At 41.6% G+C, this 23,034-nt stretch overlaps 3 protein-coding genes across 17 annotated transcripts in view; all 3 read left to right on the plus strand.

The window, feature by feature from the left end:
• The window catches only part of SYTL2 (synaptotagmin like 2), a 57,107-nt gene extending 47,855 nt beyond the window's left edge, over positions 1 to 9,252 (plus strand). For 4 of the 13 annotated variants that reach the window (XM_038139327.1, XM_038139317.1, XM_038139344.1 and 1 more), the window contains 8 exons: positions 37 to 156; positions 1,147 to 1,316; positions 1,931 to 2,033; positions 2,524 to 2,694; positions 3,049 to 3,127; positions 4,035 to 4,134; positions 4,892 to 5,097; positions 6,080 to 9,248. In XM_038139327.1, the coding sequence (XP_037995255.1) occupies positions 37 to 156; positions 1,147 to 1,316; positions 1,931 to 2,033; positions 2,524 to 2,694; positions 3,049 to 3,127; positions 4,035 to 4,134; positions 4,892 to 5,097; positions 6,080 to 6,225 (1,095 nt within the window). In that variant the 3' untranslated portion in view covers positions 6,226 to 9,248. Of the gene's footprint in view, positions 1 to 36; positions 157 to 1,146; positions 1,317 to 1,930; positions 2,034 to 2,523; positions 2,695 to 3,048; positions 3,128 to 4,034; positions 4,135 to 4,891; positions 5,098 to 6,079 lie in introns of all 13 variants that reach the window. The other 9 variants (XM_038139365.1, XM_038139371.1, XM_038139380.1 and 6 more) reach the window with 5 other exon arrangements.
• A 1,673-nt stretch (positions 9,253 to 10,925) lies between these two features.
• CCDC89 (coiled-coil domain containing 89) lies at positions 10,926 to 12,804 on the plus strand. The gene is given in 3 exon segments (XM_038145246.1): positions 10,926 to 10,992; positions 10,995 to 11,519; positions 11,522 to 12,804. Coding segments are annotated over 3 exon segments (1,095 nt in total). The 3' UTR covers positions 12,025 to 12,804.
• Positions 12,805 to 14,663: 1,859 nt separating this feature from the next.
• CREBZF (CREB/ATF bZIP transcription factor) lies at positions 14,664 to 22,881 on the plus strand. 3 transcript variants are annotated; one of them, XM_038139618.1, is made up of 4 exons: positions 14,664 to 16,005; positions 16,583 to 16,660; positions 18,003 to 18,073; positions 21,515 to 22,881. In XM_038139618.1, exon 1 carries the CDS (start codon positions 14,995 to 14,997, stop codon positions 15,925 to 15,927), a length of 933 nt encoding a protein of 310 aa, XP_037995546.1. In that variant the 5' UTR covers positions 14,664 to 14,994; the 3' UTR covers positions 15,928 to 16,005; positions 16,583 to 16,660; positions 18,003 to 18,073; positions 21,515 to 22,881. The 3 variants fall into 3 exon arrangements, with proteins under 3 accessions (XP_037995546.1, XP_037995629.1, XP_037995464.1); XM_038139701.1 differs by having other exon boundaries at positions 16,583 to 18,073; positions 21,991 to 22,881; XM_038139536.1 differs by lacking the exon at positions 21,515 to 22,881 and having other exon boundaries at positions 16,583 to 19,051.
• The last annotated feature ends 153 nt before the right edge of the window (positions 22,882 to 23,034 follow it).

The following is a 23,034-nucleotide window of genomic DNA, read 5'->3' on the forward strand; positions in this document are numbered from 1 at the left end:
ACGTACACAGACTTTCTTTCTGTGATGTTTTTGTAGAGTGATGACAGAGAGACAGATACAGCATCAGAAAGCAGTTATTCCTTTCGCAGAATCAAGAAGAGTCCCAGCTCTCTAACCAATCTTAGCAGCTCTTCTGGCATGGCCTCCTTATCCTCTGTATGTAAACCAAAGCATTATTGTAAAGGCACTTTGCTTTTGCTAATTTCTCCAATATTGTTTTGGCTCTTTTCTCATTTCTTCCCTTGTCATCTCTTTTTCCTTCTTTCCACTTCTGTTATATGAACATAACATAATTCCTTGCATGGAATTGCCTGAAGCAAGTAAAGTAAAATTAAATAGATTCCAATTTTTTTTTCTGGTAATATATTGGAGCTTGTTTACGGCTCTGAACAAAGATATGGATTTTACCTTTAGCGCTTACATTTGTATCTGAAAATGAGGAAAAATTGCTACAGAACAAACGTTTAGAAAGGGAGAAAGGGGAGAAAGATAAGTCATAGCGGGAGACTGGTATATCAGGTGTGTAGTTGAGTCAACTAGCTAACCAAAAGTCATTGGTTTGTGTGGACTTTGAGTTAGAAAAACAGATTTTTGGGGAAGAATGTTGAGATGATATATATATATATATACACACACACACACACATCTTTCTTCTTCTCTGGATTTAGTATTTAATTTTCAATGTTTTATTTAGTTATGTATTTACCTACATAATTCAGCCATATAGACTTTATCTAGCAATCTTATTGTTAGTATTTTAAGAAAGTCTGTTGTCCTAAACTCTTAAGCTCTGCTTGCTGCAAGGAAGATTCGCTGAGTAGATTTAGAAGTAATATTTCAAGGATCTAAATACAGGCAATCTTCATATCTACAGCATCCCATAATTTAATTTCTTCTATCTCAATGTAGTAAACCCATTCAATTTTTTTTTGTAAGAATCCTGGCCAAACACTTTAGATTTCCAAATATCTTTCATTAATCTGCTTGCTGAGAAGCTTGTATGATAGTGTCCATTACATTTTATTGTTACATCTAAAGAGATGCAATTGATTTCTTTACTGTCTGAATCCTGAGCACAACTTCTACCCTGATCCTGAGGTACCTGGTGAAATGTCTGGAAAATATTTCTCCTCTTGTACACTGCAGGTGAGTGGCAGCCTAATGAGCATCTACAGTGCAGACTTTGGCAATGTGGATGTGAAGGGGAACATTCAGTTTGCCATTGATTATGTGGAACAGCTGAACGAGCTCCACATCTTTATTTGCCAGTGTAAAGACCTGGCAGTGGCAGATGTTAAACGACAGCGTTCAGACCCGTAAGTACAAAGAATGCATTTATTTTCTAATGGAATTTTTTCTTTTAATGTGGAAATGAAAACTGCTGGGGTTTTCCAGTCTCTTTAACCTGCTGGAGTAAAGCACCCAAGAAGCAGATGAAGAGGCTATACTGTGCTTTGTGGTTTTTTTTTTTCACTCTGACTGAGTATAGAACTGCCCTTATAAATTGGTGTGTGTATATGTATGAACATAGGAAATTAAAACGTCTAAGAATATTAAAATTATCTTTTAAAATGCCACTTTTCAGATGGAAAATACCACTGTGATATGTTTTCAGTAGGATTGGCACCCATAAATATGACATATAGGCCTGCTACAGGTATATATTCTGTATTTTCACGTGCTGAGGAGACGTTTCAACAGATTTTCCCCTGGAGAAGGATATTATAAGAAAGTGATGATTTTATACATCACCACTGCTGTTGTAATTCTTAAATATACAAGCTGAATAACATAATGTCTACTCAAGTGGATTTCTTTTACTTTGTAAGCAAATACTTGTCTATTTTGGAAGATTAAGTTGGAGAGGGTCTGGATTTTTCAGGTTTTTGGGGATTTTTTAACTCTTCTAACAACCCTGTCTAAATTTTAGGTATGTAAAGACCTACCTGCTTCCAGAGAAATACAGACTGGGCAAACGGAAGACATCTATCAAAAAGAAAACTTTTAATCCAGTCTATAATGAAATACTGCGGGTATTTATCAAACTATTACTAGATATAATATAGTGGATATGTGATGTGTGAGGTACCTCAGCTTTTGGGCACATAGCACTGAAAAGGTACATAAGCATGAGAGGGATTGCTCTGCAGAGCTGGCTGTGTGCTTCCATTGATAGGTTAACTCTGCAGTGGTCTCTGGATCCAGCGTTGAGAACACTGGTGGTTTTATACTTCTTGTAAACAAACACGAGCCATGTATGAGCTTAAGATGATAGAAATAGAAAGGAAATAGTTGGGTTTTATTGTGATTTTTGGTTGTGGTTTTTTTTTGTTTGTTTTGGTTTTTTTGTTTTGTGTTTTTGGTTTTTTTTTGTTTGTTTTTTTTTTTGCTTTCTGGAATGCAGAAGTGGGCAGTTATGGATGAATAAACACAGATACTTTTTTCCTAACAGTATCACTTTCTGACACAGCATTGGTAAAAATTCAGCTTGTTTTAATTTTTTTTCTTACTTCTTCCTGGTAGTATAAAATTGAGAAGGAGCTCCTACAGAATCAAAGCCTCAATATCTCTGTCTGGCACAATGATACCTTTGGTAGGAATAGCTTCCTTGGTGAAGTGGAGTTGGATTTAGGAGCTTGGGAGTGGAATGACCCATCCAGTAAGCAGATCAACTGGTTTCCTCTCAAGCCAAGGGTAGGTTGGCTGTTTTGCATTTTCTGCTGTGTAAGTGCAAAACCAAGTCATTATTTGGGCTTGGTTTTGTGTGTTCTGTGGGTTTTGTGCTGATTATAATTATAAATACTTATACACTGGTAAATAGAAATACAGTTCTGAGATGTCTTGTAGTCTAGCTAGCTTTTACAGTAGGAGAAACTTTCTCACAGTCTAAGGAGTAGGAATTTCAAAGTATTTCTCATTGTCATATTGCTGCAACAGAAATCTGAAGGCACTTGTTAACCAAATATAGAGTAAACCTTCTGAGGATATGGAGCAAGTGCAGCACCATTTCAACATCAGATGTTTGGTTTAATTTTTTTTTCATTTCAGACTTCAGCAATAACTCTTAATCTAGCAAACAGAGGGGAGATGAAACTAGCCCTCCAATATGTCCCACATCCAACTGGAGGTAAGCATTGCTGCTTTGCTTGTTCATCAAGGCTTTGGTGTTTTTGTTTTTTTAATTAAAAAAACAAGCAACCTTGTTTAATGTTTGTTATCCACTTCAGACTGCTTCTTTCAACATAAAAGTTTTCTCTTTTCTTCCTAGAGGGGTAAATCACTCTGATTGTGAATACAGTTAAGAATCCCAAAGACCATTTTGAGATCTTTTGTTGTTTTTAATGTTACTGATGAAGAAATTACCTCATTGTCATAATCCAAGATTTGCAATGCAAGATGTATGTGTAACAAAATTCTGTGTTCTCAATATTTTTATAGATTATTAATCATCAGGCAGATGCTATGATGTGCTAAGCAATGACAACACACAGAATTTCAAGCAATACCAGGTGTAGGAAGTAGCAGCAAGTATTTAGAAAGCAGAAATTTATAGCAGTCTGATCAGTTTGGTTTAATCTTGTCTGGCAACAGATAGTAGACCTATCTGAGAGTGAAGCCAGGTCAGGTCTTTAATCCAGACAGACAGTCAGTAAGAACCAAATATATTAAGAGCATAAAAGAGTTTATTTGAAAGTACAAGCAACAACAAATGCTAACATCACATAGGCTGATGACAAGGTGATCTGTTTATCTAGGAGTCTTGGGAAGAGAAGACCAGTGGCATGTGTTTGCTTAGCTGTAACAGAAGAAAAGTCATTGTAGGAATGCAGACATAATGTGATCTTGCAGTACTTTGATGGGATGAAGATTTCAACTTCCAGAGTACAGAGAGCAATGTTGAATTAAGATGTGAGATAACAAGTCCAGGCTGAATATCACCTCTGCAAATGGGCAAGAACTGCTGCATCAGAAAAAATGCCTTTAAAAGCCATCTCCTTAAACAGATGTTTTGTTGTTTTTGGTTTTTTTTACAGGAAAGAAGACTCTATCTACTGGTGAGGTCCACATCTGGGTGAAGGAATGCCATAACCTCCCTCTTCTGAGAGGCAATAGGCTCAACTCTTTTATTAAATGGTAAGAATTGTGGTTGAAGTCATCAAACATGGTGGCCTAATAATGCTACCATTGCACTAATTGTATCTTCTTTTTCCACATTCATATTAAAAGAACACTGAATTACTTTCTGATTTTCCTTTTTTGTAGTGCAAATTATCCTGCATAGTTTACAGCTTCCAGATGCTAAGTATGTACCACCAAGTAAAAACTTACTGGGAGAGCTTTCTGTGTCATTATTACATTTTGGTTTTGTCTCTCAGTCACTTGATGGAAGGACTAGTCAAACTGCTCTGGCTTTTATTCACATTTAAGCAAAGTGTGTTTGGGCAAAACATGCTTAGCATGTTAGCAAATTTTGGGAGGAGACAGAAGCGTGAAATATTGTAATAGCGTGAATACATAGTTGGATTTCTTCCCCTTTCCTTTCCACATACAGACTAAAAATGTGAAGAGACAAGAATAACAAGATGGTTGGGGAAATCTCTGGCAGCAACAAAATGTTTCAGTGATAACACAGCAAATAAACGCACTTGTGCCTCTTCCCCACCTGACTTGCCCTTCTATCCTCTGAAGCACAAGGGTGGATACCTGCTGCCAGTATTTCCTGTAAGGAGCTGAGAATATGGCCCTTCACTCCATCTCTGTAAAGCACGGATATCTTCAGTCCTATTTTACCATGCAAAACACAGTTAATCAGTAGCCTTTGCCTCTTCAGTATGTTTAATGCAAGCTATGCTGGGCAAGTGCAAACTGACAGTGCTTTTTCTCTCTGAAGTACCATTCTTCCAGACACCAGCAGAAAAAGTCGCCAGAAAACAAGGACGGTTACGAAAACTACAAACCCGGTATTCAACCACACCATGGTCTATGATGGCTTTAGACCAGAAGATTTGAAAGAAGCCTGCATAGAACTCACAGTCTGGGATCACAACAAACTAGCAAACCACTTTCTGGGAGGCCTCCGGATAGGCCTTGGAACAGGTATTGGACAATCACCACATTAATACTTAATTTACAGAGTAGACTTCCCTTTTTTTTTGTTGTTGTTGGTTTTTTTTTTTTTCCCTTTTCTATTTCTTCTCTTTCAGTCCTTCTTTCTTCTTGAATAGTTTCATTCAGTAATTCTTCAGAACAGATCCTGAAATGTAAATAATAGTCATGTTAGGAGGGTTAGGATGACTGACAAGTAGAAATATTAGAAACAAACCTTTGTCTGGCCATACATTGTATTTGGTGCTGTTTAAAGTACAAGATTATGGTATTCCTGCGCCTGAAATCTGATAATGTCTTGCAAACTTACTCATGCAAAAAAATAGTGTAAAGACAGCAGTGGGTGGAAATAAAAGGAGAGATCAGGAATACAGTATAAGATTGGAAGATACTGAATACAAACAAGTTTTCAGCATAAGGGCAATATAAGATGTGCAGATATAGCAACAGGAAATGCATACAGTTCTTCTATTTGTCCCTTTCATTCTGCTCTCTGATCTGAGGGGAGCATGTGTTTGGAGTCTTCTCAAGAAATACAATGTACAAGCCACTTTTCAGAAATCAATTTCTTGCATGGCTCACCAGAATAACCCAAGTTACAAATTAGAATAATAAATCTTCATTTGAATTTTAGAGTACCCAAGGTTGCATTTCAGTACAAAATCAGTACCCTGTTTTATTATTAAACCTTCTCAGATGTATGGGCAATTGGCATCTTTTTCCTTGGGATTGTGACAAAAACACCAAGGATAAAAAGGAAAAAAATCTGGACAAAGATGACAATTTGTGTGAAACTATTGTTAATTGTATTTGACATAATTGCTCAAGAGTAAAAATGTAGAACTGGATCTCCAAAGGAGTAGGTCAGCTACTTGAGGAGGTGTAACCATTTTAAAGCAGGCAAATTTGATTGTCTGTGCTTAACTCTGCAGCAGATGAAGTAATTTTTCTCCTAAAACTGACGTTTTTCTAGGCAAAAGCTATGGAACCACGGTAGATTGGATGGATTCTACTTCAGATGAAACTGCCCTTTGGGAGAAGATGATGAACTCTCCAAACACCTGGGTAGAAGATACACTACCTCTCAGGATGCTTATGGTTGCAAAATTGACAAAATAAGGTGGATTTTTATTTGTTAGTGTCAAAAAGAAACCTTGGGAATTAAATTGAAAGCATGGGGGTGGAACCTGGAAGAGGAACACAGTAGTAGCTTTTTTGACAGTTTCTGCTCTGTTACTGTTCTGGTTTTGTGCTGTCAGATGTCACTTTGTATTTCAAACATCTGCTTGCAGATCATTATGTAAATTGTATGGATTTTTAAATTTCTTATTCGCTGAAAACAGCTTCAAGAAAGAAGGTGCTTACAGAACTCAGTGTTAGAGGTAGCTGTAATACCTGGATGACTGTGTTGTCTAACTGAAGCTTTCCTGATCCCTTAAATGATCCCAATAACCAGCAGAAATATAAGAGCAAGTCAACTGTTTCTGTACATTGCTTGGATTGTTCTTGAAGTCTTACTGATAAGACAGCAACATAAGTGTTAAATCTCATTGGTACGTATTTGTATCCTCATTATGCCATGTTAGATCTCACCAGCATGGAATATGAGCATGAAGAATTTAGTTTTTTGAAAGTTCCTCTGGTTGTAACTGTACATTTCTAGGACATGAAAGTTACTTCCCCAACAAAAGAAGCGTGGCATGAAGTGGTACTGTTGATGTCCTGTTCTACAAGGTGTAGAGGACTTAGTTCCAATGTACTGTAAAAAATCAGGGTTCTAAAAGGTTTGCTTTATCTATGTGTTAATCATCTTGCTAGCATACAATACTTCGTCTTAAGTGCTGAAGGTGTGAAGGTGAAACTTTTTTTATTCCAGTGCTACTCAAAAGGATGTAAATGTGCCAATTTTAGTGATGATAGGATGTTGGGTATATATTCTCCAAAGTGCACTTGTTTGTACCTGTATCCATTAGTTTGGGTTTTTTTGCAAGTGAACTTACCTGTGCCTCAGCGCCACCGTTAGGAGACTGGGAGGACTGTGGCGGGCTTTGCTTAGTTTTGAGGCATAGGAAATAAGGAGTTTTTAACCTGCAGAAATACATGCAACTGGTAGATAAATACATAAAATACAAAATATATTCCTTTTGTTTTCTTTTTTATAATAAATGCAGCCTATTTAAACTAAATAGGAATTCCGTTTTTATTAAATTCCATTGTTTCATGTTAGCCATTCAGCATGCAATGTAACAAAATGCAGACAGAAAGCATTTTTGAAAATAAATGCACAATTATTTACTCCAGCTAAGTCTAAAAGCTGGTGAAATCTTTCACTTCAGTTAGAGTAGAGGGGAGAAGGGAGCTCTTCACAGCTCTAATGCAATTGCTTGATTTAATAATAGAAATTTAAATGCAACTTGCTATTTATTATACACTATGAATGGAAGAAAAGGAAAGATGCTCTTCAACCTTCCAGGGAGCCCACTTTTGCTCTCATCAGCCAGGCAGTCTGTGGAGTTTAAAAGTGTCAAAAGCAGTTTGCCAGTCTTTGATATCTTCCTGCTTCAGGTGTTTTGTATGAGATTGGTAACTGCTACAGCTTCCACTCCGCCAGACATACACAAAACACTTTTTGACTAGGGAACACATGCACATGGCACTTCAGAACAATGTCTTTTTACCAAAATGGTACAGCTGCTGCTTTGATTCTACATTCTTCAAGAGTCACTCCAGAAAGGATGGTGATTCTGAAAAAGAAGAGGCACCTTATTTATTTGTATTTGCTCCCTACATGAAAAAATGTTTCATCTGAAAACATAGGTTGCTGTGAACATGACCTACAGTTTCACAGAATTAATGGTTCTGTTGCAGTTTTATCTCCTGTGAAGCTCAAATACATTGCGAAGTCAAATCAGCTTTAGGTTCAATTGTAGAGATGGGGTCTTGAGGCTCCACATTTGCCGGACTTGCTTGGGTCTTGCCTCCAAATTTGCAGGACCCTCAAAGCCAGCAATTGACTCAGAAGTCACTATTGAGGGGCTGCTCAATAGTGGGCCACAAGTGTCATGAAATCTGCTGTCTTCTATACTCCACAAAATTTTTATACCTAAACTTCACTGCTATCAAAATAAAATGTTTATTTTGTGACAGTGACAGTCTCCTTGTCTTCTGATCAAGTAGAAGAAATTCTGTGTCTTGCTGTTCTTTTAGCCGTCCTAGAGACTGACACAGAATTTTTCTGGTATCTCAAAAGACTCTGTGTATAGCCTCACTAATAGACCAAACCTCAAATTTTGAAAAGCTGTCTGAACATGAATGAAAGATTTACTTATGCATTGCACTTGTAGTTAACTAGTTTGATTAATTAATGACATAGGGGTACTATGTACTCATCTAGGTTAACCAAGAAACTGAGACAAGTAATGAAAACTGTCCCTTAAGTACAAAACTTCCTCCCCAGTTTTTAATACCTTTCTTTCTATTGTGTACAGAATCCCTAATATCAGTGGTATGATAATATGCTGATAGAGAAATGTGAGTTGGGAAGTTGACTAAGACAAAAAGTTTCAAGGAACTACTTACTTTGTTCTCAAGGCAAAGGGAAAGCATTTAGTCATCCATAACCAAAATTTTAAAGATGCATAATTAGCTACTCATTAAAGGGCAGTTTGATAAATTAATAGCTATGCTTTGTCATAAAGGTAAACTGGAATTAAGAATCAAAGCAGCCACACTCCTAAAATATCTTTATGTATATTCATTCTTGTCTGGAGAAGCACAACAGTTCTTTTCTCTTTTCTCCTTCATGTTACAAGTTCATCTTTCTTTTAGGCCATGATTTATTTTTCTTTTAGTACATATGTGTGTATATGCATATATGCACATGTGTATATCTTCTAAATTACACTGTTTTCACTTGCCGTAAACCAGGCTTCAAAGTCCCAGCTCTCCTTTTGTGCTCTGTGTTCAGAAACCTCCCATTGCTGTAAGTAAGGCTGCAAATCTGAGTTAGTGTGGCCGCTCCCACTGTTTTGGTTTCACCCATTTTGAAACCTGTCCTGTGTCCTCCTTCTCTTGTGTGCTTCATGTCTGTTACCCACAGCACTCTCTTCTTTCTCCTTTGTATCCCTTTCCAGAGGATTCAGCAAAGTCTGCACTGACTTTTTCTTCCAGTCGCATTTATTTTTCCCTTCCCCATCCTGTCGGCCCGATTTTTATTAGCTGCAAAATAAAGCTGTGAGTTGTTCAGGACAAGGTCTCTCTTTACTTTCCATGGACCTTCAGTGTGTTCTAAGGTCAGAGCCTGCTATTCTGATTCTGGCATATGCAGGATGTAAGCTGAGAACGAGGAGTTCTTCAAGCTTGTGGAAATTCTCTTTCCTTTCCAATCTGGGTGTTTTTGAGAGTGTCAGCAATGTTTGTTTGCTAAGAAACACTGCCAGCTCTTTCAGTCACCCTGGTGAGGCTGGCCACGCTCCAAGCAGCCTGGATGAGGTTGTGAGCTCTGGACTGACTGGATTCAGCATCTTACCTCTATGGAAAGAGAACTTCACAATAGGAGAGACAATAAACAGACATCAGGAAGAAAATACCTGATAAGAAAATGGTTTTCTCTTCTTAAACTCTGCTCTTTGTTGTATTTCCACTGAATGGCCTAAACCTTTCAGTCCTTCCCCCTCTCCTCCATGATTTGCAAAGGATCCAAGGTAGCAACAGCAGTGAGAGGGTGCAGGATGGTGGAGGCAGAGCTGGTGTCTGTACTGCAGTCTCTACTACACAGCTCTGAAATTCTTTGTGCTTCACAGGGTTTTATTTGATTTTTGTTGTACATTATCTTTCATCCTTACTTTTAGCTGGCTCCTTCCCATATACTATCTTTACCTCTAGTCAGAGCTCAGGAAGTCACAAAGCCTGATTATCAGTGTGCTGTTTCATGTGCTGTTTCAGGTCTGCATCCAAATTAAAATCTTGTAGATGAATTGTAGGCTAATTTTTCAAATGCCAGGGTAGCATGCTGTGATTCAGCACCAATAATCATTTTGGTGCATATGTAATAGAAATATTTTCCTTATTTTTAAAAGAAGAACCAGCTTATTAAAATTACATGTCTAAATTAATCCTGCAGATCAGTGTGAAAACTCAGTTGAGGAACTGTTTTTCCAGGCACAGAGGCTTTGTATCACAAAGCATTCACTATTTATTAAGATTGCATAGATCTTTTACTTAATTCATAAATCTCTAAGCACAGGATAAGGCTATTCAGTTATTTTTAACTAGCAATGAAATCTTGTAAATCAATTAAAAGTTTGACGTAACCCTCTGTGTTTTATTTGCAGTTACAATACAGAACTGTAGGAGAAAATAAAGGCAGAGGAAAAGGATTGCGTAAGGAATTATTTACAGCTTTATCACTTACAAGCTTTTTACCTAAATATAATAGTAGTTCTTGTAGCTACAACAGCAGTGCCTTGAGAAGGAATAATTAGCTAAGCTAGTCATCAGCAAATGAATAGGCTTGCATAAATACTAAGCCCACACTCTGCTTTTGCTCACGGAGTCTGGTATCCTTGAGTCTCATTGGGCCTGACTGAACCAGAGGAGGGGGAGGGCAGCAGGCCTGTGTGGTTGCTGGCTGACACTGGTTTTGGGAGGTCCTGTTCCCCCACATCAGTTTCTCTGGACTTCCAGAGAAACACCACCAGCTTATGGCAGCAGTGTTGGCCACACAACCACTGGGCACTGTTTAATTATGCTGAGTGAATTCACTAATAGAAGCAGCCACTATAAAATTTTATCTTGTCTTTGCATGAGCCAGGCGCTCCATGGCTTAGGAGACAGGAGCAGGGATGGCTGACTCCACAGTTGATCCAGAGACAGGCAAAGATGTGGAAATCTGACAAAAAGCTTGGAGGAACTCTGTGAGAGCTCTAAGGAGCAGAGTGAGGAGGCACTGCTGCTTTCACACTTAGAACAGCATCATCATCTCGTCTCTATACTAAAGAGGAAAGTGAATGATATACACCAACACTGCAGAGACCTGGAGCTGCTCAACATGGAGCTGGAGAAACTGAGGGGAGAGGATGCTGTGAAAATTAAAATCCAGACCCAGCGTATTCAGTATTTGGAGGGGTGCTTCATGGATCTGGTCAAAAACCATGAAAAGATGATCCAGTTCTAAAACGAACACAAAAAACAGCACCTGCAGCTGTGGGAAGAGAACAAGCGTCTGCGGCAGGACAGGGAAGCACTCTTCAGCCAGGCTGTGAGGGAGAAGGAAGCTCAAGTGCTCTGGCTGGCAGCCCAGGCCAGGAAGCTCTCACAGCAGTTATGCTCCTTGCAGAAGAAATATGCTTCTGAGAGTCACAGAGCCCAGGAGTGAGAGAAGGAACTGCTGGAAGCTCAGAGCCAACAAGCAGATAGGAGGTGGATTCACTGAAGAAGCAGCTGCAGCTCCTACAAGAGAGGCACCAATAAGCTGCTGCAAGGGCCGAGCAGGCAGAGAGGCAGCAGAGGGCTTAGGGCAGTGAGCTGCAGGCGAGGCTGGAAGGCACACATGAAGAGAAATAGCAGCTACTGAACCTGGCCATGGAGAGGACCAAAGCTCTGCAAGTTAAGGAGAAGGAGATTCAGCAGCTGAAGGAGAAAGTAGAGACTGTGGAGGAAGCCATGCAGAGAGCAGGAAGGTGCCTCAAGAAAGAGGCGGCAGCAGCAGACAAAGATCTGAAGGTTCAAGAGCTCCAAGGACAGCTAGAATACAGCAAACAGGTGTACAATGAACTCCTGCTGTTGTTTGATGCTTATAGAAAGCACAGTATGGATTTGACGACTAAAGAGAGAGCTCTGAACGTCAAAACTCCATCACTTTGTTGCATAACTGCAGTTTTTTCTCTGTTCTCCTCTCAACAGGTGCCTCTGTGCTAACATACACCTGAATTTTGTTCCTCTCCATGGGACCATCCTCTGGTTTCTTTATACTGTCCTCACCAGCTTAAACCCTCCTCCACTGACAGTTCTGCAGCCTTTTTGTCATTATGCCTTCATGAAAGTAAATCACTACCCCCCTAAATCTGAACATGGATCATTGAACCTGTCAAACCTGTGACATAAATGATTAGGGTAGAAAAAATATGAATTTGATTTATTTAGTGCTAACCTCTGCTGAATCATAGGGGTTTTTTGGGTTTTTTTTGTTTGTTTGTTTGTTTTTGTTAAAACCATTTTATTTTTCAAGATGACCAAAAGCTCAAACTCTTAGCCTTTTGTATTTGATTCTGCTTTGAAGTTCAACAGAGGCTGGGCATGTAAGAGACTCTGAGGCTCCAAGAAAGAAATCCAAGAAAGAAATCCTACCTTGCAATATCTCTGCAATTCTCTAAATTCAGGAACTTAACCGGTAATCCAATAATATCATACAACAACTGATTCTCAAGCAAATTACTGTTTATAGTTTTCTAGTAGTCTTACAGATTTCTGCAGTCATTTAAACCCTATTTAATACTAGAGTAGTATTTATGTCCCCATTCAGCTCAGAATAAATTGTCAAGTCTTTTGGATTATTTCAATCTGTTCTTTGGAATGGAACGATGTTCCAGACATTCCACCAGGGGGTTTTTTCCTGTTTTTAGCTGTTTCCTGCAGATAAATTTTAGAGATACACTCTTCCATTTTGTGCACGTCTGGCAGCTTTTGAAAAAAAGAGAAATCTTTCCTGTCAGCACTGTGGGATCCAGAGACCTCCCACTCTCTCTTGCTGGTCTCCTAGGCAAGAACGAGGATTTTTGCTGCTGAATTTCAGCTCTGCTCTTTAAGTCTCCAACAAAAAAAAAAAAACAAAAAACAAAAAAACAAAAAAAAACCAAAAAAAACCAAAACAACCACCATGAGGGGCCAAACAGCATCCCCCACCTGGGCTGTAGGCAGCTGCCTCCAGAGTACCTCAAGTTCTTTGCCACATGCTTATGTCTTGGGATAACTCAAGAATCTAGGAAACAGATTGAGTATTTCTTGGTCCTGCGTATCTATAAGCCACAGCATAGTATCAGACTTGGTATCTACTGAGATCATTTACAGAAACGACCAGAAGCAGCAAGTCTGGAGGCCAGTGACCAGCTCGTATTAAGGACTGGCTGAACCAGATGTGGTTTCTGGCTCTGACACAGGCTTCCCAGAGAAGCTGTGGATTACCCCATCCCTGAAAATGTTGATGGGGCTCCGAGCAACCTGGTCTAGTGAAAGGTTTACCAGCTCAAGGCAGGGGGGTTGGAATTAGGTGATTTTTAGGGTCTGTTTCAACCCAAACCGTTTTCTGATTCTGTGATTCTGACTCTACATAAGCAGCAGCTGCTGGCAGCCTTTCTTCTGAACTTCTCTGGACTTCCCTTGAGCCCAGGCAAAGCCAGGTGAGAAGTATTGCTCTACTACCTGCTGTGTGACAAACCACAGCATTTCTTCTGATCTTGGCTCCTATGAGTGTCATTCCACAGGTGTTTTATGGACCCCATTCTCCTACTTTTTAACCATACTTCCCTGCTCTGAGGTGCCCACCCCTCACACACATTGCATTAATCTCAGTGCTGGCAGCTGCAGTGTAAATCCCAACTGGCTCATGTTACACGCCCTTGGTCTGAGAGCTGGCTGCTCTGTTTGAATTAGTCCATTGATAATGAGGAGCACTTGTATCCCTCTAGTCACTTCAAGGGACTCTGAAACCAGGTGCCTAAATACTCTAAATCTGGGTAGAGGACACCCGCTCACTTGTGTCCCAGAACAGCCCCACAGGCATCTGCCCCAGGCGCAGCCATGGGGTGTGGTGGGAAAGACCCTACATTCTGCAGTCTTCAGGGATGAAGATGTCTTCAGGGACATCCTTCCCACCCTTTGGCAATGGCTACATGTGAGAGACCTTCCCCCCTTACTGCCTCACACACAAACCCCTTGTCACTGCACCCCATTCCCTCCTTCGCTCCCCATCACTCACACACGCCCCTCCTGCACACCCACATTTCCTACACACCTCTCCTCACCCAAACCACACCCGTCTCCCCTCACACCCCCAGCCTCCCACACCCGTCACCCTGCTGCCCACAAAAATCATATTTGTTACCTGGTGCGCAACAAGCCACTAATTACACGTGTGAGACATTAATTTATTTCAGAGTTGCACAAGCTTGGGTGCTTGGTGGTATTCCACAAATCAAACACACTGACTGTCAAAACTTTTTACTATTTATGTTTTAGCAAACAAGGGAATTGGTGTTACAAGCTAAAAGTTACCTAGTTCACTTATTAATTGGTATTCTATCAGTATACCCATATACCCAGTCGGAACTGATGTAGCACAGTTGCCGAGTTGGGTCTATTAATTTATTCCTTATCATGAGAGTTCTGCCCGATGTCCATGTGGCCCGTAAATCCTGCATTCTTCGTGTCCACTATCAGCAGTACATCCTTCTTACCAAGCTTGTTAACCTCCCCCTAGGTCCGAGGTCACTGAAACACGTTGAGCCCTAAACCTTAAGAAGGCAATTCTAGTGACAATTAATTTGTCCTTCTAACACCTGGAGATCCCTTAGAGATTCTTGGCTGCTGGCTGGATCTCCCTTCTCGTTGCTTAGGCTTGAAGGTATACAAAGATCAAACGTCAGAGAACATCCTCTCAAGAAAATTTCTACATATTCCACGGTTGGTGACAGTCGCCCACCCACCCCGTCATTCCCAGACGCCGCTTTCCCGCGCGCGGGCGCAGTAGCGAGGCGCGGCGCTTCCACCGCCCTTCCCCCGCGCCGCTTCCCGACAGGCCTCGCGGCGGGAGCTCCGGCCCGCAGCCTCGCGCCGCCCGCCGCCCTCAGGCTCCGTCCCGTCCCGCCGGGCCCTTCTCCCGCCGCTGCCGCCATGCGCCACAGCCTCACGCAGCTGCTGGCGGCCTCGGCCGGCGGGGCCAGCCCCTCGGGCGCCGTCTGGCCGCTGGCCGGAGCGGGGCAGGTCCCGAGAGGGCGGGATGGCGGCGGGGAAGGGGACCCGGGCCCCGCGCGGCCCAAACCGCAGCCGCCGCCGCGGCGGGAGCCCCCGGGCGCCTTGGAGCCGCGGCGGCCGGAGAAGGAGGCCGAGGCGCCCGGCGGCCCGCTGGAGGTGTGGGAGCAAGAGGACTGGTTCCCGGGGCTGGAGCTGGGAGACCTGCTGGAGGCGGCCCGGCCGGACTGGGACCTGGACGCGGAGCTGAGCGACTGCTTCTGTGGGGACCCGGAGCCGCTGCCCGCGCCGGGCCAGGGCCCGCGGCCGGCGGCGCCCGGGCGGAGGAGCGGCGGGGCCGGGAGTCGGCTGAAGGCGGCGGCGGCGGCGCGGTTGAACCGGCTGAAGAAGAAGCAGTATGTGCTGGGGCTGGAGAGCCGCCTGCAGGGCCTGGCTGCCGAGAACCGGCAGCTGCGGGACCGCAACCGCGGCCTGAGCCGCCGCCTGCGAGAGCTGGAGCGGGAGAGCAGCTACCTGCGGGCTGTGCTGGCGAACCAGAGCGCGCTGGGGCAGCTCCTGAGCCGCCTGGCCGGGACCCGCGCCGGCGGGCTGCAGCTCAGCACCAGCCTCTTCAGGGACACGGGCAGCCCCCGCCGCCCGCACCAGCACCTGCAGCCCGCCGGCGAGAGCAGCGACCACGACTACGCCCTGCCCAGCTCCCGGCCCCGCGGGCTGGAGGAGGCGGCGGCGGTGACTGAGACGGAGGAGGAGTGGGCGGCCCCCGGTGGGATCTGCCTGCACGTGGACCGGGATCAGGTGTCGGTGGAGTTCTGCTCCATCTGTGCTCGGCGGGCTGCAGCCTCCTTCAAAATGTAGGGTCAAGTACCTGCTGCAAGTACTCGTGGGGTTCTCACCCGTAAGGGCCTCGCGTCGCGGCGGAGGAAGCAGGCGATGGTGCGGAGGAAAAGAATCCATGCAGTGGTGATGGGGTGGTATTGGGGGAGATGCAAAGGAGGGGAACCTGGCGCTTACTTCAGTGGCCAGGGTAACAAAAATTCTCTCGAACGGCACGTTGGGAGCCAGACGGTGGCCTTGGTATAAGGTCCTGTATATCTGGCGTGTGGACGGTAGTGGTGTGAGCCTGCTTGGCGATGGGAGTCGCGGAGAGCTGCGTGCAGCAGTGCGACAGTGGTCGTGCAGACTGACACGCGCGTGGTGCACACGCGGAGGTGCCGCCAGAGCCCGTTCGCAGCACTTGGGTGAAAAGATCATGCCGACTTGATGCATGAAGGTGCGCTCGGCTCCACTTCGCAGTAAAGATAATGCTGACTACCCGGTCTTGAGTCAGATAATGTCTAGCCTGCTTATCCTGAGGAGCCGAAAATGCTTGCTTAGAAAACCAAACAAAAACTCCATTATGACATCGTCACTGGACAGACTTAAGAAAATAGTAATGATCGGCAAAAGAAAGCATGCATATAAAATTGTACTGCATCTCAGTTATACATTACTATTAAAACCTCTCTGACAGTTTCTCTTTTAGGTGGTTGCCCTGCCAGGCTCCGTTGTGTAGGGGTTAAAGAACAGTCGTTTTCCACCTCGCAACCTGGTAAGGATCAATATATTCCCATAATGTGGTATCAGACAGCTTGCTTTGCTTGTCCCAGTCTCTTGTCATGACTGGTTCAGAAAATGATTTCTCTGGTCCTTGGCCTACTCTGCCAAAATGTTTCTAGCTCTGGATGACAATTTATAGTAAAGGTTACAATCACATCAATCTCATTAGCTGTTTTCCTTTTTTAGTTTTTGAAACAACTACAATGGCTACATAGTAGCCAATATAGGAACTGCATTTTGAATTTTAAAAAACTGCTCATGCGTTTGAAATAGAAATTTCCTATTAAACCAAGTATCTGATGAGTGGAAAAAGGAAAATATGCTAATAAGGGGGATGTGACATTTATAGCCTTTTATTACAGGACTGTCCCAAAAGTCTAAGTAAATTGCTTTTTGAATAAAAAAAGGAAAAGGAAATTGTGACCTGTTGGTTTAAAATGCTGTCTAGCGTTGGGATGCACAGTACCATCCAAAAGTCCTTCTCTAGCTTGCTCTAATTCACAGTACAGAGTTTTATCTGATGAAACAGCCTGAGCACTGGTTAAATCACTGCAGAGGAATCCTCACATAGAGGATTGCTCTTGCATGGACCTCTAAGGAGAATTAGGTTTGAAGAATCAGTGCATCGAATAACTCATTACTTTACCTTCCCATAAGTAAATCTCTGTGCCCATGCACACTGAAATTCCTATGTTACTTCAGAGTAGCTTTAAATTTTAAAAATATAGCATGTATATGCATGTGCTTAACTCTACTATAGAGTTCTTCATTTAGCCTCTTGAAGTATCCAGAAATCTATAACATTATATAATTAAGCACGGTTTGGAGATGAGCAAATATGTGTCTTGAGGCTAATGATATGAAAAATGCTCCATAACTGCTCCTGAGATAGGAGGAAAAATAGCTTGACAAAAAATAGTGTGTGTTTTCTTGTAGTAGTCAGTGTTTCTCCCTATCACAAAAGATGAGTGGGTTCTTTTTTCAGTTGTATTATAATGTTTAGTTTGTTTAAATGTATGTCAGTTGGGGGAAGAAGGATTGTGAAAATGATAAAATGTAAAGTGAGGTTTCACAAAGAATACTTTTCTAAAACAGATTCTTTTTTTTTTTTTTTAATACTATTTAGTGTTTCTGAAGTCTTGTTTCTTAAAGCCTTAAATTTTGTGTTTAAGGCTAAGTAGGTGAAAGCATTTTCTCCGAGTCAGTTGCTTTATTGGTGCTAGACTCTGTCACATATTCCTCAGTAGAAAAGGAGTTTGATTTTTCTTTGTGAAACATCACTGTGTGATAAAGTATATGTGTATTTAGCATCCTTGTTTTTCTTTATGCTAAAGTGGATTCAGCTGTGTTGGGGCAGAAGAGACGGGACCAGCTGCTGGCCACATTTCCTGCTTTATTTTAAAAGGTAGTATAAGAAATGAGAATAAAGAGGTAACAGGGCTTTTGCTGTCTTTGGTTAAAAAAAGAAGTTGAATGCTGGGATTATTTACTGTCATCCAAGATGATTTTTTTAAAAAGGCAGTAGTCTATCAAACAGGTTTTACTCCACTGTATGCAGAATTCCATCTGTTCAGGGGATATTGCCAGCACAAAAGAGACTTAGTGGGATATGTGTGACCTTACAGCTCTGCAGTGGCATCAACAGGGCTGTTCAGAATTTCAGTCTTAATTTGGGTAACTCTGCTGTAACTGATGGGTTATACCAGTGCTCAGGAGTCAGAGTTAACAACCAGGACCTGCACTGACTGATATGCAAAATGGAAATAATTTAGGTTCAGCCTAATCTCAACCTGCCTAGCTCAGACTTCATGAACGTGCTTTATTTTTCAGTTTAATGTGCTGGAGGAAAAGAGAAACACTAATGTAGCAAGCATGGGATGTTCCAGTGGCATTTTATGGTTACTTCAGTGTAGGAGTGTTTTTTAAGTTAATTTAAATATGCATTCTTTCTTGTCGCATCACTGCTGAATGGCAGGGTCAGGGACAGTTCTTCTGGCCTCTGCTGTGAACCTGCACAATGCTCTGTCGTGACACAACCTGTGGCTGTGTCTGAGAGCAGCTGATTTTCTGACATGCAAAATGATGTATTGTGGTACAAGAACAAGGTCAAATCCCCAGAAAGTCAGTGGCTGCAGGCATTTCTAGTGCCTACTGAATCATATTTAAACCAAATAGAAGGGAGGAAGTTATTTGAAACTAACCAACTGTACTATCTGTATGGTGTATTATTAATGTAGCTTTTTGAAGTGAAAGCCTTGAAATGACATAACTTAATACTTGAAAATATATTGTAAATGTTTCTTTGTAATTATGTGCCATTCAGATAAGAATTCAATATCATAATAAAATCAGACTTGTTGATCTTTCAGTTTATGGGCTCAAATGTTTTTTCATCTTTTTCTTTTCATGAGTGACTTGGTTTTTTAAACAAAGTGGTAAAACAGAAAGGGGAAAATGTTGCTGCTATCTCTGGGTCATGCAGGAGAAATGTTCTTGCTCTTCTGTCTTTGGAGGTAATTTTGTGGTGAGAACAACACTAAGGTGTTATTCCTTGAACTGCAGATAGAGCTGTACTTCTGAGAATCAGCACTTCTTGTATTTCATAGTTGTTCTTAATTTTTTATTAATATGGATATGTTTGATCAATATACCGTGGAGGAGTAAAATACTTATATAAACCCTTCTGTGGTTTATTGGCATCTTCTTCCTTTCTGTTCTATTTTTAGGCTCTGAAGTTTCATGACTGGTTAATTATATGCTGTTGAATAACAATCTTTGATCAAATTGCTATTTCCACACTAAACACTGGAGTGAATGTTAAAAACAAAAGGTTTGACAGTGCTGAAAGAACAGAACATTTTCATGGCTCTGGAGTGGGCCATGTACTGTGTGTTCAGATTTCTGTTCATCTTAAATGCTTTATTTGTAGAGGACAGTTTAAAATAGTGCACTGGCTTTCTAGCATGAGGGGATTCTAGTGAAAGTGGTCTGCAGCTTGACAAAAAGGAGCATTTCACAAAAAATACAACATAAAAATATAAAAGCATACTGGCTTGCTCTTCCCTTTTGGCCTCTAGTTGTAGAAAATACCCCGTTCAGCACTGAAACATGTTTGGTGAATTGTATGTACCACAGAACCAAGTGCTGCCAGTGTTCAGCTGCACCCTTTTTTTTCTTCTCAACAGAGAAACTTGAAGACTATTTAGTGTTTAAATAAGAAACAATTTCATGCTCAGTTCTTTAGTCCTTTGGGGTTTGATCCTGGTGCTGTGACTCTAGGTAGTGTTCTAAATTAACTTGTCTTTCCTCTGAAGAGCTTTGCAGTATCTGGGAGTTAAAAACGAATGCTTCTATGCTTCTGTAATCTGTAGCTGCCTGGAGAGATGATATCAAAGGAAATGCAGGGAGCCATGTTCCAGCACTTGGCATTTCCAGATAATCAGATTTCTCATGCCATTTGTCAAAACTGTAATCAGTTTTCCCTGTGAAACACAGGAATCTTTGGAAAAATCCAAAGGCCCTTTGTACATTTACTGACTTTTATAATGGTGTGTTTTCTGGAGTTTATAGTTAAGGAGGTCTTCTGCTGGAATCAGCAATATTCTGGTTATAGGGCTGTATACTATTAGTTACACTCTAAAAGGTCTGAAGGATATGTTAGGTATGGGAGCTGTTCAAATTGACTCTGTTTTAAGAACACCCTGTGCAAAAATTGCACGTTACCAGCTGCTGATTCTACATTTTTTCCACCCAGTTTAAGTGGGATATGCAGATATGGAGAAATAACTCTGCCTCTCTCATTAGTAGGAGGATGCCAAGGGCAGGACTTGCACATGTACCAGGAGGATTTGCAGGAGGAGTAGAATACACTGTAATGTTGAGACAGCATTTAGAATGGTGCATCTACACAAAAAAGTGGAGCTTTTTTAATATTTCTCCTGGCTCTCATCTGTAGTTATTCTTGGCATTCTTTTGGCCATAGTTCAGATTTGGAGTAGCCTGAAGTCCTTTCTGTGAGATCTGTAGCCTGTAGCCTTGTTTCTACTACAATGGTGGAAGAAAGGATCCAACCAATACCTGTTCTCACTCAGTGTTTGTGGGGGGTTTATTACAGTTGTCAGAGGCTGACGACTGGTTCTTGGGGGTTGTAGGATATAGGTCATATCCTGTATGGAAGGAACATTCCCAGATTCCTGTGTAGGCCCTCCTCCACATGCATGCATGCCAGAATGGGGATAGTATCTTGCTGTCCTGTGGAATTCTGAAACAATTTCAGACTTTATTGATTGACTTTGAGAACACTTCCCCTCAATAGTTTAAGGAGAGGTACAGAAGGTGTAACTGAAAAGTTTCATTGTTCAGAAACACACCACCTCTCTAGTCTCAGGAGTGTTCAGCTGACCTTTGATGTGACTAGTGCTGAACATGTAAAGTACATACATGCAATTTGTGTGTTCATCAGTGATGCTGGAAACAACTATCAGTCCTTGCAACTTACTACAAATGTTGAGGAATGTAACTTTTTTTTTTTTTTTTTAAATACAATCTTCACCATTCACTTTAAGAAATCTAAAAGGATGTGGTTTGTCCAGGTCAGACCACTAAAGATCAGAACATGCAATTTGGTGACTGAGGATAATTATCAATTCAATTTATACCAAAATCAAAGTAGTATTTGGAATGGAAGATCCTTTTGAATCTCACCCTTTAATAAGCACTGGGATCGGTTTACAGTATTTTAACTATATAATGTTAAACACTTGCAATAATCACTAAGCCAGTCATTGTCATTCTTCAAGATACTATTGCACAATAACACCTTTATTTTATGTTTTTATTATCACAGGTAAGTGGTTGTTGGTTAAAGTCTGATGGCTTCCGGAGATATGACAGTGCACTGTCATGTAAAATACTTGGTCCATGGGAATCTCCAGTCGGGGTGATTAAGGTAAGGCCAAGCTGTCTGGGTGCAAACTAGGATGAGAACACCACATGACACAGCAACACTTTGAATCAAGAAAACTAAATCATCTCTACCTAACAACAACAGGGGTATAGATACCCCTGCTGCTCCTGGGTATAGGTAAAGAATGTGTCATGTTCCTGTTGTAATGACCCATTTTTAATGAAAAGGTAGGTAAAGATGGTGAAACTCCTTCAATAGATTTTCATCAGCATTACAGCATAAATTTTAACCCCTTTCAATTAAAGGTCTCAATGCTGAATTCTCAATTCTCATTGTATAAATATTTCCATGTGCATCAGGGGATGCTAGAATTTTACTGAAGTTACTGTTGACCAGTAACTGTACAGCTTTTACAGTTACAGAACCATTTAGGTTTGGAAAAGACCCCCAGGACCATCAAGACCAATCTTTCACTCATCACCAGCTCCTTGACTAGACCGTGGCACCAAGTGCCACATCCAGTGGGTTCTTGAACACCTCCAGGGATGGTGACTCCTGCCACTTCCTGGGCAGTCCATTCCAATGCTTAACAAGCCTTTCTGAAACGAAATTCCTCCTGATGTTCAACCTGAAACTCCCCTAGCATCATTTGAGGCCATTTCCTCTTGTTCTGTCACTTGTTGCCTGGGAGAAGACGCAAACCTCCACCTACGGTGGGTTAAGACCATTACATCAGATTCAGAGCATTGCTTCTGTAGAAAAATTCGTGAGTTAGCTCTCAGACTGCAGAATACACTAAGGACACCTCAACAGTAGGAGAGCTGCAATTTATATTGCTCTAGAACATACAGCCACCAGTGTGAAGACACACCTGACTCATAAATGCAGTGCTCTGGACCACTGATCTTAAACACAGCTGAGATACCCCAGTAATGGCACCAGCCCTCAAAGGACTCTTGCCACAGCCTGAGAAGAAAAGACTTAATTTCAAGGCAAAATGGTTACAAGGCCAACGGCTGTTTTTTTGATATGCTGGGAAGCCTGACAGGACTATCACTCATGACTGCTCTGTGATAAAAGTGTTCTATACAGTGTGACCCATCTAAAAGGGGTAATCTTGTGACAGAAGTTTTGTGCTAGCAGAATGGGGAAAAGGGAGAAAAATACTCAGATTTTGAATAGATCTCTAGTAAAACCTTGCCTTGATCTTCCCCCTTTTAGTTGTGGGGTTTTTGGGGGTTTTTGTTTTGTTGGTGGCTTTTTGTGTTGTTGGTTTTGTTTTTAATAAATATCTATGGTTGGCATTATGAAGGAAAAAAAAACTCTTTTTCAAGAATACTCATTTTCTACAGCTTTTAAAAGTTGTAGCATCACCTTAGAACCAAACATTAGGCAGGGACTATAAATGCTTTCTTGCCTCCTATTTCCAAAGCAACACACCTGTCTGCTATTCAGGTGTA

This window comes from Motacilla alba, chromosome 1 (assembly GCF_015832195.1).
Source record: "Motacilla alba alba isolate MOTALB_02 chromosome 1, Motacilla_alba_V1.0_pri, whole genome shotgun sequence".
NCBI lineage: Eukaryota > Metazoa > Chordata > Aves > Passeriformes > Motacillidae > Motacilla > Motacilla alba.

Bases quoted from the DNA above. Each gene is read 5' to 3' on its own strand.
- CREBZF (XM_038139701.1), top strand. From the start codon at position 14,995: ATGCGCCACAGCCTCACGCAGCTGCTGGCGGCCTCGGCCGGCGGGGCC.